General features: G+C 45.9%; 2 protein-coding genes across 5 annotated transcripts in view; both read left to right on the top strand.

The window, feature by feature from the left end:
• The window catches only part of CCDC62 (coiled-coil domain containing 62), a 16871-nt gene extending 8098 nt beyond the window's left edge, over nt 1-8773 (top strand). For 3 of the 4 annotated variants that reach the window (XM_090063119.1, XM_090063118.1, XM_090063120.1), the window contains 5 exons: nt 1-55; nt 4243-4465; nt 5847-5978; nt 7223-7315; nt 7963-8773. The exon at nt 1-55 is cut by the window's left edge and continues 704 nt beyond it. In XM_090063119.1, the coding sequence (XP_089919245.1) occupies nt 1-55; nt 4243-4465; nt 5847-5978; nt 7223-7309 (497 nt within the window). In that variant the 3' untranslated portion in view covers nt 7310-7315; nt 7963-8773. The remainder of the gene's footprint in view (nt 56-4242; nt 4466-5846; nt 5979-7222; nt 7316-7962) is intronic. The other variant, XM_090063121.1, reaches the window with a different exon arrangement.
• Nucleotides 8774-12591: 3818 nt separating this feature from the next.
• Nucleotides 12592-15298, top strand: part of HIP1R (huntingtin interacting protein 1 related) — a 42323-nt gene continuing 39616 nt past the window's right edge. Inside the window, exon 1 of the mRNA XM_090062856.1 lies at nt 12592-12769. Coding sequence (XP_089918982.1) covers nt 12677-12769 — 93 coding nt within the window. The 5' untranslated portion in view covers nt 12592-12676. The remainder of the gene's footprint in view (nt 12770-15298) is intronic.

The following is a 15298-nucleotide window of genomic DNA, read 5'->3' as shown; positions in this document are numbered from 1 at the left end:
CTGTTTGCAACTCTCCCAAGATTGCACCTGAGATACAAAGTACCAGCCTAAAAAGGTTACCTATTTCTTTGTATTTAAAAACTAAGCTACAGCTGTACTTTCATGGAAATCAGACAGGCCACTTGATAACTTGTGTCTTTCCAATACAGTCTTTAAAATCATTAGTTTTACAGCAAGACGCTCAGCTTGAACCCTTGTAAGTTTAAAATAAAGAAACCTTCCAGGTATCGAGAGGAAGATAGAGATTTTTAAAGTATCTTTTGGGCACAGAGATTCTGGCTGTTGAACCTGTCATAGGGCAGCAATTTGTGCATGAGCGTGGTGTTTTAAGATGGCATGAAAACAACCCTCATTTCTGTAGACAGCTTTTGTTGCTACTTTACTGTTTTTCAGCTGACAGCTCAAGGAGTGACTGAACCAAAGATAGACACAGCTTGCTACCTGGGCTGCTTCAATTCAAGCCATGGTACCGAAGAAAGGAAAGGGAAATGACTTGTAGGTTTAAAAATAAGTGCAAAAGAAGGTTAATTTAGTAGAGCTCCCTTAGCACTCTCTTTGTTAGTTGTCTGCCACCTGTATTTGAGAAGGCGGTGTTTACATTAGGAAAAATGGAGATAATAAAAGAGGTGAGAGAGACCTGCACAAAAACTAGGTGAATGGGCAACCATTTGAAAAGGAATGCTGCTCTGGAGCATTCCTGCATCGTTTATCTTGGTGTTTGTATACAGACTGTTTAATTTTGGTTGGAGTTATTTTGCACCATCCATTAACAGCTTTGTTTCAGTTGAGGCCCAGCCAGTGGACAGGCAAGCAAGTCAGTGAATGCTCAAAGCCATCTTCTGCGGTGAAACCATCCCCTCTACACCCAGTGCTGTCTATTTTACAAATCTGTACCAACTGTCTGTTGGACTCTTGAAGGTCACCTTGGGTTACCACCATCCCCCCTGGTGTGGATTTGCTGTTGTTTGGGACCTTTTGGCAGAGCTCTCACAGGCCAAATATAACATTTGTTCAGGGCTTGAGTCTGATTTCAGTAGTCTCCAGGTGCTACATTCAGAGTGCAGGTGATTGTATTTTGTATGCATATGGGAGGTTCTAGTGTCTTATGTGCCACAGACCAGCTGGCATTTTTGGCTTGAGTTATTGCTAATTTTCTTTTTAATAATTGACAACCAAGATCTTGGCTCAGCTGGTGATGTGCTGTGCTGTGCTGTACCCCATAAGCGACTGTGAAACGTGGGATTGGTGGAGCTGGAAGGATATTATCTTCTGTACAATGACCTCATTTCTGCTGTGCAGACAATTGCTTTGTTGTGTGGAATGGATGTTAATGCAGGTTTAATGACCATTTATGATTGAAATCAGAGCATCAGAATGACAACAGTTGACTGTACTGTCATAACTGGCCTACCTCCTTGCTGGTTTGGAAAGGGCCAAGTTGTGTCTTGGTTCAAAGCACCTCCTAAAATCAGGTCTGTTTATGTCCTTTTCCCCCTCTCCCAACTGTGTCTTCCTAAAAGCTGTTCAGATCTATGGAATGGTGTCCTGAACCCAGTGCCAGGCCTCCACACCTCCTCATTCCTTTCCCACCTAAGGATCCCTTTCTTCTCTGAGGCTTGCAAACAGTAACTCAGGCCACTCAGACACTCTCTGCACCCCAGGTTTTTACAGGAGGAAAAGCAAAATGAAACAAAAGAAACAGTTCTGAGTTAATGTCTTCCTGTGGATCTTCTGCTGCAGCTTTTATTCCTTTTAGATTGTAAGCTCTTTGGTGTAGGGACTGTCTGTATTAATCCTGTCAAGAGTGGAAGGGGGCATTGTTGGTGCTTACTGAATGATGAACGATAGGTTGCATGCTATCATTTGACACTTCCCTGCTGATTCAGAAATGTGCCAGTAAAACTCCATTTATCAGGGAGAGGATTACAGGAACACATTAGGTTGAGAGATGGTCACGTCTTTCTGTGCTTTTTAAATGTTCTGCGGTATTCTTATTTTAATTGCCATATTTAAGTGATGTTGATTCAGGGGGGTGGGCAAAATGGCAGATCCGGCCCACGGCAGATGAGCCAGGGTGCCCAGGCAGCAGGGCTGTGTCCAGACTTCATTTCCTGGCAGCCCCTGCCCACACAGCTCTTGGGTAGCATCATGGGGCTGGGGCACAGCTGCAGTGTGCTTCCCACACACCCCTGTCTGCAGAACCAGGGCTCTGCCCCAACCCCGGGCTGTCACGGCCCCATGATCCCATGGAGAACAGTGGGGAGCTGCCCTGGGACGAGGGCCAGGATCTTGGGGTGGTGACGGCATTGGGCTGGGGTTGGGGCTGGGGCAGAACCGCAGTCTGTTTCCTGTACGCCCCTGCCCACTGAATCCGCCATCATTGCAGGGGCATGTGGACAGTGGATCACGGCTCTACCCTGGCCCTGCAGTGTCACCACCTCAGGATCTCAGGGTCTCCCCGGCCCAGCCCACTTGTCTCACTCCTGGCCATGTGCCTGTGTGGACCCCACCCCTGGTGGTGGGTGCAGAGCAGATGGATCAGGGTGCCCAGGCAGCGAGGCTGCATCCAGCAGCTGAGTCTGGCAACAGCAGCCAGAAGGAGCTACTGGGGAAATGGGGTTGGCCACCCCTGCCCCCCTCATTTTACAGCTGGTGGTAAATACCACTGCATAGCTCAAAACTAAAACTACAAGCAGATCCTACAACACACCTTTGTGTAGGTTGCAAACTGCAGTAGACATTTTATTGCTGATAGAACTCAGTAGGCAGGTGATTTTGTTAAGCGTTCAGAATCTGTCTAGTGCTAATTCCCTGGCATTTATCCCAATGTAACGAGACTGACACCCAGGCAAGGTTCTAATGAACTTCTTGTACTGCTAAAATATGTAAATGAGGTGATTTTTGACTGGCTGAAGCTTTTATTAATTTTTAAAAATTTAATTGATGCCTACCTGGTCAGATGTAGAGCAGTCAGTATAACTGGCATCGCTGCTTCTTTGATGTCTCGTGATATGGCATTGAAGCTTCCAAAAGCAGCTCACCGCTATTCTACAGCAGTATTTTTTTCCCCTGGGATAAACAGGAAAGTCAATTTGTATTATGAGAAGAAAGACTATTTGTAACCCCATTCCTTGAAGCATACGTTGAGGTTGAGAGTGCTGTTAAATGGAAAACAAAGATGATAGACTGGTGCTTGTGCCAATATGGCAGGTCTGAAGATGATAGTGGGTCAGTGCTTGGCCAGTGGTGTTCTGCTGAGTATGATTTACCCTTAACATGCAGTATTGTTGCTTTTTAAGATGGTGATGAGAGGAAATGTGCTTATGCAGACTTAACCCTAATTTAATGCTTTTTGTGGGGAGGAGGGGAGTATGTTTAAGCTGAAACCAAAGAAGCTGCATATAAGTACAAATATTCTCAGGTTTGGGATTTTTTTTCTCCTTTGAATACTTTTCCAGTGAGTGATGGTCTGTCTGACAGCTCTGCAGCCATATCACCAAGTTGCAATGGAGGAAGTTGCAGGTGTGAAGAGATGATGTTGTACCTGGAATCCGAATCGGGATCAGTTTTGGCATGTTTTTGGGAATGTGGCTGGTGATCAATCCTGGTTCTATGCTGCTTGGTTTTTACCTGCTGGAAAATTTGAAACAATTCATCTTACTTTTCAGCTCCATACCCTGAAACCCTCCACAGGCTGTCTTGCTTTGGCTGTAACTACAGCTTACTAAAATTGTACTTGCAGTCAACATCCATCCTCACCACTGCAACTATTGAAAAAGTTAAGTGTAGCCAAAGGTCAGCAAAAACTCCCAAGTCATCTCTATCTTGGGGAAATAACTTTTAAAAGTTATTTTAAAACGTTCCATTTAAAAGGTAGCTCTAAGTATTAGGCTTAATTAAAGGTGGCTTTCAGGAAGGGCTTGTGTGAGGGTTGAAAATGAAAGCAGAAAGTGTGGCTACCTTGCTGTTGAGTGTCAGGAGGAATCTTAATATTTGTTTGTCCTGTCATTTAGGTTAAATGGATGCACAAGTGTATGGTAATATATCTGCTTCTTCACAGAAGTAGTTCAATGCCCCATTATTATACTTGAAGACTGTGCCTCACCCAGCCAAGATCTTACATATGCGCTCAGCTTTAAGCGGAAGAATAATCTCATTAACTTCGTTTCTTGCATGTGCTTGCCTTGCTACATTGGGCCTAAGTGTATGCGTGTTGCACAATGATTTTTTTTTTTTTTTAAGAGACTGTACTAGTGGTGACAGTGAAGAAAACGTGGATATGAATGTCTTTTATTTGGACTCCCCTTGCTGTTTGACATCCACTCAAAAGGGAGACGGGCCCCAGAAATGTGAGAAGTTCTGTGATGCAGACCTGCCATCGGATATCAGTAACTTGTCAGTGATTCAGCCAACAAATAGGTGCTACAGTCCTACTGCCAGCCAAGCCAGTAATACGCTTCATCAGGTGCTACGCTATTTTGGAGTTGCTAAAATACCTGTGCATATGTTTTTATGCCACAGTGGCTCACTGGGTATTTCTTAGTATGTATTATGGATTATTAAAAGTAATTTAAGTTAGAAATTTCTGTCCATACTGTTAGTATCTGTGCTAACTTTCACTTTCACTTTGATATGCTTCCATGCATCTGTGGGGCAATGAAAGTAAACTAGTCAGTTAAGTAATTTTCCTTTAAGTTTCCCCTAATGTGTTAGCCTGATGCTGAAATTTTGGGGATTCAAAGGCCACCGAGTAATTAACACAGGCCTCCAAGCTGGTGCCAGCCTGTGGAGGAAAGCCAGAGGATCTACCCTTTTCATCAGGACCTGGGTGACAAAGATCTAGCACTAGTCAGACCCTGTAAATTGTGGGATCTGAAAATGGCTGGTGCTGCTATTCAAGGGTGATGGGCAGATGTTTCTTTTTTGTGCTGCCTGCATCAGCTGGTTGTTACTGGCACTGACAATGCCAACTCCTTCCCATATCTCTGTTTGCATTCCGCTTTATCAGTACAGTTCTGCTGCTGCCTGATAATAATCTCCTCCAGCACTGGTTGGGTTCCAAGTATTGCTGGCTTGTACAGGAAAGATATAGAGCATAGCTTTATTTTTCTGTTCTTCTGATACAGACAGGGGATTGAGCTTTCTGATGATATGAGCAAGAATTTAGTTCAGTGCCCTTGTAGAGGGAGGCTGCAAATCAGTCATTCAGATGAGAGTAGGGGAGAAGTGTCTGCTTGGGAATGTAGGAGTATGCCTCTACCCCCAGGTTAGACATCAAGCCGCTATTCTGTTAAATCATCAGTTGGGTTTGTGGAAATCCCTGTTGGGGCTTGAAGCAAATCACAGCCCTGCACAGTACCTTGTGTAGCATGTTTTAGGTTCACCCTGAAGAATTAATAGACATGAGATTAAGATCTAGAGCTAAGAATTAGGCCTATCTAATCCTAGAGATAAAGATGTGTTTACATGAGTATGGAAAATAGAGGAGGAGGCCAGCACTGGCATTTGCAGTTAAAACCAGCTGGCTGCCCCTTTTTAGCAGCTGCCAAGACAAATTTCCTTGTTTTAAACTGGAAATAAGTTTGCTGCCTCTTCAGTTGTTGGGAACGCTAGCTTTTGTCTCTCAGTTGCCTCCAGCCATGGTGATGTGCAACTGCACAGACCTTTTAATAGAAATAATAAGAATTAAACTGGTAATAAGAGTCTGCAACAGTGCTGTGCAGTGCAAGGTACTTTAAACGTAGAGGTTAAAGTAAAAAATGCAAATGTCAGCAGTTCATGTTTTGTAGTGAATCCATTCCAAAGCAATCGCCCAGTAACTTTGATTCAATTTCTGTTTCTTCCAGGACTCCTGTTCACCAACAAGTAGGCTGCAACGTTTGCTGGCTGAGTCTCGACAGATGGTTGCTGATCTGGAGCTTAGCCGCCTCCTCCACGATAGCCCTGGTTGCACTCCCAACAGCAGTTGTGTTAATACGGTACTTAATCTTTTCATATGGGCGACGTGGGGAAATTACTGTGAACATTCCCTTCCTTTGGCTTGACCTGCATCATGACACTATAAACAATGTACTCCCAGTACTTTGCTGATGAGGAAATGATTGCATACTTGACAGTAAAGTGTCTGAGCCAAATTCTTCCCCTTCTTGCAACCCCAAAACTCCTTAGCGTGAGTGTGTAAGTGAAAAAGCTGTATGAGAAGTAGAAGCAAAGGACAACATGAGACATGATCACAATCAGAATTAGCCTTTAATCTGTGTACACTTTTGGATGAAGAAGTGGTATCTGATATGCATATGTTTTTTCATATGGGTATAAATAAGAGTCAGCATAAGTAGGGTTAGGTTTTCTATTTTTCATTAATTCATTCACTGCAGGATTAAAGATAATGAGTTAAGTTTTAATGACAGTCCATGAAAAAAATCTGTGTGCAGTTATCACAGTCGTTTATGTATTAAGGTATCCCACTCTGTCTACAGATTAACGACCCGTTTGACTTGTGAAAGAGACTCTCCAGTTGGCACCGTTGTTTTGGTGGCTATAGAACAGACAATACACCTTAGTCTAGTTTTAAAATATTTTTTCTCTCCCCTGTCAAAAAAGTACCCAAAACGTGTTTAACAGGCTTTTACCCAGTCTGCCCCAGTCAGCTAATTTGTGTGAAAACTGATTGCACAAGAGGCTGTGTCAAACTGGTTCTGAAACAATTTGAGGCATGGTTTGACACCAGCCCAACATAAGCATTTAGCTATGGTAGGTTTGTTGCTGCTGGGTTATGTTCTCTAATGGGTTCAATTATTTTCTTCCATCAGCAGGAGCAAGTGCTATAGCTGTATACTAATGGTTGGAGATTATTATATTTTTCTAGACATCAGTGAGGCTATCTTTTTGCAAATCGTTCTTCTCTTGAGCCTTTTACTTCTCAGTTTGACTCCGCTGCTACAGTTTTAATCTTTACATTGTAACTGTATCAGTGACTTCTATAATAGAGTCTCTATAACATAACATTGTATTTGGTGCCATCCCAGCTGCACAGTGTTCAGATGGGGTTTAATAATGCGCGTGCCATCTCTTTGCTCCTCAAGTAAGAAAGAAAAAGTGAAAAGGGAGCCTATAATTATTACTGTTTCCCAGTTAGAACTCTGCAGTAACATTAGTGTTTGTGATCCACCATGAAGTCTGTACATCTGTACGTAGGGTGTCTGTATTGTTTGTGTTACAGGGTATAGAAATTACAGAAGCTCTTCGCAAAGCGCAGCTGCCAGCTGCCGAAGAAAGCAAGTCCAAGCTTTCACTCTTTTCATTATGACCTTGAGTAAGTCGTTTTTCTGTCTTGCTATTTGCTTTGAACTCTTTTGCAAACCTACCTGCAGTGCTAATAAAACTACAGATTTATCCACTGCAGATGGGTCTTGATGCAAGGCTTCAAGTGTTTTCACAATAAAATCCATATAAATGAGACAATATAGTAGCAAGCAGATGTTAGATAATGCACCCAATAACTCCTAAGTCAATCAATAACAAAAATCTCCTCAAGTATTCCCCTCAGAAAGTCTGGCCATTGAGGTCTTGCAGCTTGAAGTCTCAATCTGCTGTTTCTTCCATGTGGATGGCGTTCCATGCCTCTTCAAAGCCTTGTGAAGTGAAGGTATGTCAGGTCCTCCACATGCACCAAATTATAGGATCATGGCCTGGGGCGTTATTGGATAAAAATGGTGGAATGACTGCCAGACAACTCCTCTGTTTGAGGAAGGACCTTTTCTAGCAACATGCCTGTGATGTCCCAAAGGAAGCCTGCTCGTGGGGGTTCCCCTTCGGACATGAATGTATTATCTATTTTGTCTTTATTGCCATTTCTGTTACACACCCAAAAAGAAATGCGGATTTTTAACCTAAAAAAAGAGTTACTGGTAACTTTTCAGTGGTTTTAAATGAGGTTTTTTTCCCCCTTCTGTCAACCAGATTGCTTTCCTGTTGTCTGGAAAGCAAGAAAATGGCAACCTTTGGAAGGAACATGGGAGACATCCTGATGCACTGCCACAGGCTTTGAGAACTGAAGATCATCACCACGTATGCACTACAGGAGACAATTCCTTAACATTTGACTATGCCTCTGAAGAGTATTGTATTTGCAAGTTTCCTGGGTGCCAAAAAGTTGTGACTGCATGCTGGAAGCTAATGTGTTTGTGAAGCAGAGCTCTGAGTTATGCCAGCATAAACAACTGCCTTTGTGAAATTCATCCTCCGGTTAAAGGGTAGTTTACTGCCTATAAGCAAGACTGTAAAATATGTAATTGTTTATTCCACAAAGGGGATGCTTTTTTAAACCAAAACAAGTTGTTGTTTTTACTTTTTTAATAGTTATGTGACACACCAGAGTGTTCACTTTTTTTTACCAATTGTTTTATTCTGGACTGTTGCCACCTAAGGAAGCATTGAATAATGTTTTGGGGAAATTGCTTATTAGTGTTGCAACCAGGAAATGCCTCCTATGATGCTGAAACTGGAGAACCTTCATCCACAGAATGAGCAAAATAGCCCTCCCCTGGTCCTGGGCTATTTATTGTAACAAAAGGTTCTTACTAGCTCAGATGTTTGTATAGACTTTTTAGTAGGCTATGACATCAGCCATTATTTAAGGTACACAGCTCTTTTAAGTAGGTTAACTCTATTTTTCTTATATTCAGGCTCTCAAGACCTGAAATGTTCTGAAAATAATTTGAACATAAAAGGCTATATGAGCTAATAAATGTGATACATTTGCTACTTTTAATGTCTTGCCTGCATATCTTCATTTCATATTTGACACATGCTTATTTTACTAAGGCTCTGTAGGACGTGTGATGCAGGCTTCCAGACCAGTCTGCATGCTTCTTGGCTGCATCTGCAGCCCTGGCAGGAGTCCCTGCTTCTCGATTGCACCTGTGCAGAGGATGAGTTTTAAGCAGTCTTCCAAATTCACTGGTGAAGTCAGTACCACCCTCCTTCCTCTCTACTCCCCCACTACCACTGATAAGTGATCTAGACCCCATTTTCAAGGGTTATTGTTAACTGATAACAGTGGGGCACAGCAGGGCAAACAGCATAAGCACTAAGACCACACAGCTAGTGCTATTGTACGGTCTATACACAGGTTTTACACTGATGGGTTCTTAATAGGTCAAATAAATGCAACTTTTGCCACATACTTTATCAGTGTAGAAGTGTTTTATATCTGCCTAACCCATTAAGAGAAGGTGAAAAAATATAAGCACTTCAAGTGTATTTTAAATGAGCATAACCTCTTGCTTTACCCGCAGTGTCATGTACGTATTTAGTAAATGGATTAATAAACTGGATATAGAAAATTTGCAGGAGGGTAGCACTATGGTTGTACCCTGCATGCTTTTTACAGAGCTGTCACCTCTCCCACCTCCTTGCCACTATCTATAGTCTACTTCAGAACATCGTTTGTTGAGGCATGGGAGAACTGCAATGCCCGACAACTGGAAGAGGTGGGAAGTTAAGGTTAAAGTATTAGCATATTACCTAATGTACAAAACAACCCTGTTATCAACTGTGCTCTGAGGCTTTGTATGGAAAGTCAAACTATATCAGCCAGCTAAGAATAGGACTTATTTTTGGAAACATGGCAAAAAGTCAGGGTGTGCCTTTTCTATTGTCTTCATAGACTATGCTGTTATTAAAGGAAACAAGGCTTCCATTTAACAGCTGCCTGCTTTCAGTTTGGGAAGAGGTGTTCTCTTGGGTTTGGCCTGTCTAATTATAGGAGGGAAGCAGGTAGCAGTGAGGTTCATCTCTCTTTTTATTAATGTGTACACTTTCCATTAATGTAGACAGTATAGAGAAACAAAGTTAATAATCAAGAAGTGTGCTTCTTTTATAGGAAGGCTATCCAAATAGAGAAGCTGATACACCCTCGGCAGAATTAGCAATTATACAGTGAAGACAGACAAATTAAAGTAATTGTCTGTCAACATCTTTGTCCTTAACTGGAGTCCTACTGCCAAAATCTTGAGGTCAAGTCTCTCGGCTCCTAAAGAAAGCTGCTATCTAACCAATAGCAGCGCTCAGATGTCTGACAACACATGCCTACAGGATGGTAGAATTGATCGGCACAGCTCATATATACACAGTGCACGTGTAGCATTGCTAATTAATCCTGTCTCAGGAAGACCAATAGGATAAGTGCAATTCAAAAAGTTTTTCTTCTCTGACTTCTATGCATACGTGGTAACAGCTTATCAGCTGGGTCTAACAAGTTTTTCTCTTGTAGTTCACTTGCAAAGCAGAGTCATGAACAAAATCAGTGTCTGACATGGAGACTGAAGAGCTGCCAATAGGCAAAATAAACAAGTCAGGAGGGAAATCCCTTTGTAGCTCGCATCTGCTCTGCTGGTTGTGAGTGCAGAAATGGTAAGCTGTGTTGGGCACACGTCAAGCACGCGTGGAACTGCCTGCACTGTTGTTACATGATTCTCCCCATCACTCTGACCTGTTTGCATTGGATGTCGGTTGAAATCAAGAGTGAACTCTTCTTAGCATGGCTCTTTGTAGCTGTGTATGCACCACCCAGAGATACTGGTGGCTAGATATCTCTTTATAAAAGCACACCACAAGAAAGTTAAATGACCTCCAACTGACTGACAATATTATTCAACTTTTTTTTTTTTTTTTTAGCAAAAAAAGACCCAACAAATTCAGTTGAAGGACAAAATCTGAGTGCTACCAAGGTCTGCGGTACTTTTCCACGTCTCATAACTGCTTTTGTGGGGAAACACAGGCCAGTTCATGCATACCGGAAGAAATGGAAGGATTTGCGATCACAGTTGGAGAGGTCAAACAAAGCAGCTCTCACATGTCTGCAGCACACCCTGCCTTTTAACACAGCGACCTGAACTGGTGCTGACTGGTTTGTCCTTGCCTGTGCTCACAATTCACTCTGCAGTAAGAGCCCTGCCTCGTGTCTGTTCTGAGCTGGACACAGGCGAAGATCTGTCATTTTCTTCTGCGATTCCCCCAGAGAAGAACAGCCAGTGAACTCTACAGCTGTCATCTTGGTGAATTTTCAGACGAAAAAGACCTGTGGCGGAGAGTGGGTAGTCCTCAGGAATTTACCTACTGTCCCCAGAGGACAGCATGACTCCCTTATTTAAAAATGCCCCACTCAAAAGAGTTCAGATCCAAAGGCAATAGGTTTAGGAAAAGAACCTGAAAATGGGAAACCTCCATAGTAATTATTTTAAACCATGTGGGTCACTTCATTGTTTTGCCTAGGCTCACCCTGTCATAACACACAGCCAAGGGATGCAGCTGCATCCCCCTTGACTCCTGCTCCAAAGTTGAAAACCACCTGCCTGGCAGTGGCAGCAGCATTTCTGCTCAGGCAGCTGTGAGGGCATCAGCTGAATTCATGGCTTGTGAAAATTGACCTGCTTCCTTCTAAACTCTTCCTTCCACAGGTATGAACCACCCTCCCTTCTTTTCAGCGGTCTTGATGTGCCCCCATTAAGAGAGCCTTTCTTCTGCCGTGCTGCCGTCTGTTTGCCGCTCCTGGCAACAGCTCCTATTTCACAGCCCGGGAGAACTCATTCCAAGGAAGTTTTATATGTTTTTTTGCTTCCATGTGAAACTCAGTTGTCCGGCCCTAGACGGCTGGCACACGAATTAACCTTCTAGTTTATTTTTCATCCAGAGAGAACCAGGTGCTGCCCTCTCTGGAGTGATGCGTCCGCAGCCCCTTTCCCAATCCTAGAGCTGCCCATGCTGGAGCCCTGGCTGGTGCCTGTTCTCTGCTGCACCGCACAGCACCTCCCATGCTCGCGCTTGTGCTTTTTCCTTGCTAAACACCCTGGCTTGGCTGAATGGGGTTGGGGAGGGGAGTTTCTTATACAGACAGTCGGATATCTGGGTTGTAGCCGTATTGGTCTAGAGCAAAAAGCAATCGGGACTCCTAGTAGAGATGATCTTTTTTATTAGACCAACAAGATTTTTGCAAAAAAAAAAAAAGTCTTTAATTGCAAGCTTTTGGGGCACAAACAGCCTTCATCAGGCATTGGAGAAAAGATTGTAAATGTTCTCCTGGGTAGAAATGAAAGTTCATATTTCATAGGACTGCTCTGGGCAGTCTGTTCATAGCTGGGATCTGTGATGATGCAGGCAGGAGCAGGAGCTCAGGTTTCAGGGGGTCAGAGCTGCTTCCTGCTTGGGAAAACACAAAGATTTTCGTTTTTTAAAAATCGGCTAAAATTCTGTATCTTTCATGTGTCCGGTATCCAGGTTGAAGCCTTACTGGTCTAGAGGAAAAAGTAATTGGGACTCTAGTAGAGATGAGCTCTTTTGTTGGACCAACAAGATTTTTGCGAAAAAAGGCTTTCATTGCAGAAATTGAATTGCAAGATTTGTGCAAGAAAAGTACCTTTAAATGCAAGATTTAAGCGTCTTTAATTGCAAAAATGTAATTGCAAGATTTGTGCAAAAACCGCTGTCTACAAGCAGATCTCCTCTCCGCCGCGAGTCCTGCCCGCCTTGTGCAGACCGGGTCTGCGGGAGGCGCGGCGCCGAGGCGGCGCTGCGCTGGCTCCTCCCGCCGGCGGGGCGGGGCGGGGCGCTGCCGGGCTCGGCCGCAGGAGCCGCGGCGGGAGCCGAGCCGAGCCGAGCCGCCGCCGCCGCCGCCATGAACAGCATCAAGAGCGTGCCGGCGCGGGTGCTGAGCCGCCGCGTCGGACACAGCCTGGAGGCGGAGCGCGAGCAGTTCGACCGCAACCAGGCAAGGCCCGGCCCCGCGCCCCCGGCCTGCCCGCACGTGGGCTCCCGTCCAGCCCCTGGCCTCTGGGAGGCGGCCGGCCCCGCCGCCGCCGCCGCCGCCGCCTAGCCCGGGCTCCGTGCGCGCCTCGCGGGCTACGGGGCGCGGCGGGGCTTTGTTCTGACCGCCTCTCGGGCCGGAAAGGGGCATTTGTACGCTGTAGACTAACCCGACTCGGGCGGGATGTAGAAACAGGTGTCGGGGGCGCTGGTGGCTGCGGCGTGGGGTGAGGACACAGGCCGGCGCGATCTCTTACTAGACCAACGGCGCGGGCTTGAGACGAGGGCGGCCGGGCGCTCACGGTGGGTCTCCTGCTCCCCGAGGGGGTGGCTCGGCCCGGGTGCCCCCGGGCGCGGCCGGCACCACATCTGTCCACTGGTTGTCTAACCAAAGTGTCTGGCTGCTTGGTTGGTGTGTAAGGGGCAGGTCTGCCTGGGCCTTCCACCTGACTGCCGATGAGCCGTGTCTGCCCATGGCTCTTGTACGCCCTTGACAGACTGAAACTCAGGGGTAGAAATGTCCGTGGATTTGCAGTTGTGCTTCCCAGCTTGTGTTCGGTGGAGAAGCAGCCTGTCAAGACTCATGTTTTTGGGTCGTTTTGGAGAAGAGCTTTAACAGGCCCGATGGGTGGGACGGCCGGTCGTGTCATGCCTTCAACTAAGTACACAGCACTTGTTCGCGGGAAGTCTGTTGGATTTGCGCCGGTAGCCTCGTTCCCTGCAGTTGTGCCGAAGATGGAGAGCTGGGAATTGTGCAGTGGTCAAGAAAAGCCGGCTGCAGCCTAAAAAGGAGACTAATAGGATCAAATAGTTTTACGCAACCTAAGTTTGCTGAGAGTTTTCCCTTCTATCACTGAACAAGAGGCTGTCATTTCTAACTTGGCTGCCTGCATGCTGCCTTCATAAGTCACGTAGGCTGTCCGTGCGCCAGTCAAAATCCAACGTTCGTCCACATCTCAGATAATTAAAAGAGATCAGTCCGGTTAGATGCCATAGGGTAGAATACAATATTTCAACGCTAAGCGTTAGGGAAGTTACAACACGTGGACAAAAGCATCCATGTCATTAAGGCTTTGCTTGTGCACATACTGGTGTAGAAAAGCATAATTACTCCTCCTGGGCGTGCTTAAATAACTCTGCAGACAGTGCACAAAAGCCAAGTGCCCGTGTGCATTCCTAAGTCAGGGCTCACGGTGCTGCTCGGGCTTGGGGGAGAAGCTCCTTTCCCTTCGTGTTGACAGAGCAGTTCCCAATAAGCAAACCTGGCCGTGCCGGTTGCGGCGCTGATTCGAGAGGACTCTGCCCCTGCCCGTCGCTTGCTTTGTGAGCCTGGATCTCGCGTCTTTCCGGGATGTATCGGTGATGGGGCAGCCATGTTTGTTTGCTTGTTTGGCCTTGGCTCGAGCAGAATAATCCTTTCTACAAATATGACGTTGATTTAAGTTTAATCAACAGTCACGTGAAACAGGGGCACGAGCGGAGTCGCATTGCTTCCCTCCTGCCCTCTGCCCTTGTTGCAAAACCAAACCATTCCCCCGTCACTCAGGTTCCAGGAGAGGAGCGCCTCTTCCCCTGCGCTCGAGCGCAGCTCCTCCCCGTGGTAAGTTGGGGCTCGTGGCTCTTTCGTCACTGATGCCGGTGGCCGTGTCATTTGAAAGGATCGCCCGAGAGAACACAGCCCCGCGGAGGATATCTCCAGTGGCGTTATCTCCTGGGCAAAAGCTCCAGATGTGAGCAAATTACCGAATAGAAAGTTTTATGGCACCGGCCTGACAAGGGACAGCTGATCCTTTGGCACACAGCCAGGCCTCTGAAGGTTAAGGGAGCAGCAGCAGTCAAGATTGCTGAACCAGTAGTCTGTCTGCTCACAAAGCGGCTCAGGTAAGCGTGCTGCAGGCTGCCCTTCCGGTGACTTTGGTCCTGCCCTGCCACCATCACCCTAGTTAAAAAGGAGGCTGTCCTGTCCTGCCGTACCATAGGCCGCTCTTTTCTGTAGACTAAGCGCGCAAACCCTGGCTTGTTCCACTCTTGAGCCTATCAAGGGTGCACTCTGGGAGGGAAAAGTCCAGTAGGTTAAATGGAGCCACGCTGGTCATTGTGAAAGTGCAAGGGAGTTGGGCACCCTCCTTGTGCCAAGTGCCTGAGAGAGGGAAGAGCAGGAGCAAAAATAGGTGGGGATGCCTGGCTTCCCAACGCTTTGCACCTGGGGGATATGGGGTAGGTCTGGGAGCATTTCTACCTTTTCATTCAAGAAAATGAGGGCAGCAGTCATTTGATCGCAGGTGGCAAGCGGGATGGCCCAAAGCCCTGTGAACGGGAGGGGGAGGCAGGGCGGGAGGTGAGGACTGAGCGCTCCTGCAACAGCTAGTCACGGACAGGGCTCTCATTTCTACTGCTTCTCGTAGGCTGCAAAGAGGCTGGTGTGCCCTGTGCTGTGCAAACTTGCTTCCTTTCCCTCCCTAGGCAGCTCTGCAAAAAGATCTGTAGAGTGATC

The sequence above is a fragment of the Crocodylus siamensis genome, chromosome 9, assembly GCF_052110815.1.
Source record: "Crocodylus siamensis isolate JL-2025a chromosome 9, ASM5211081v1, whole genome shotgun sequence".
Classification (NCBI taxonomy): Eukaryota; Metazoa; Chordata; order Crocodylia; family Crocodylidae; genus Crocodylus; species Crocodylus siamensis.
This window is presented reverse-complemented; position numbering and strand designations above follow the sequence as displayed.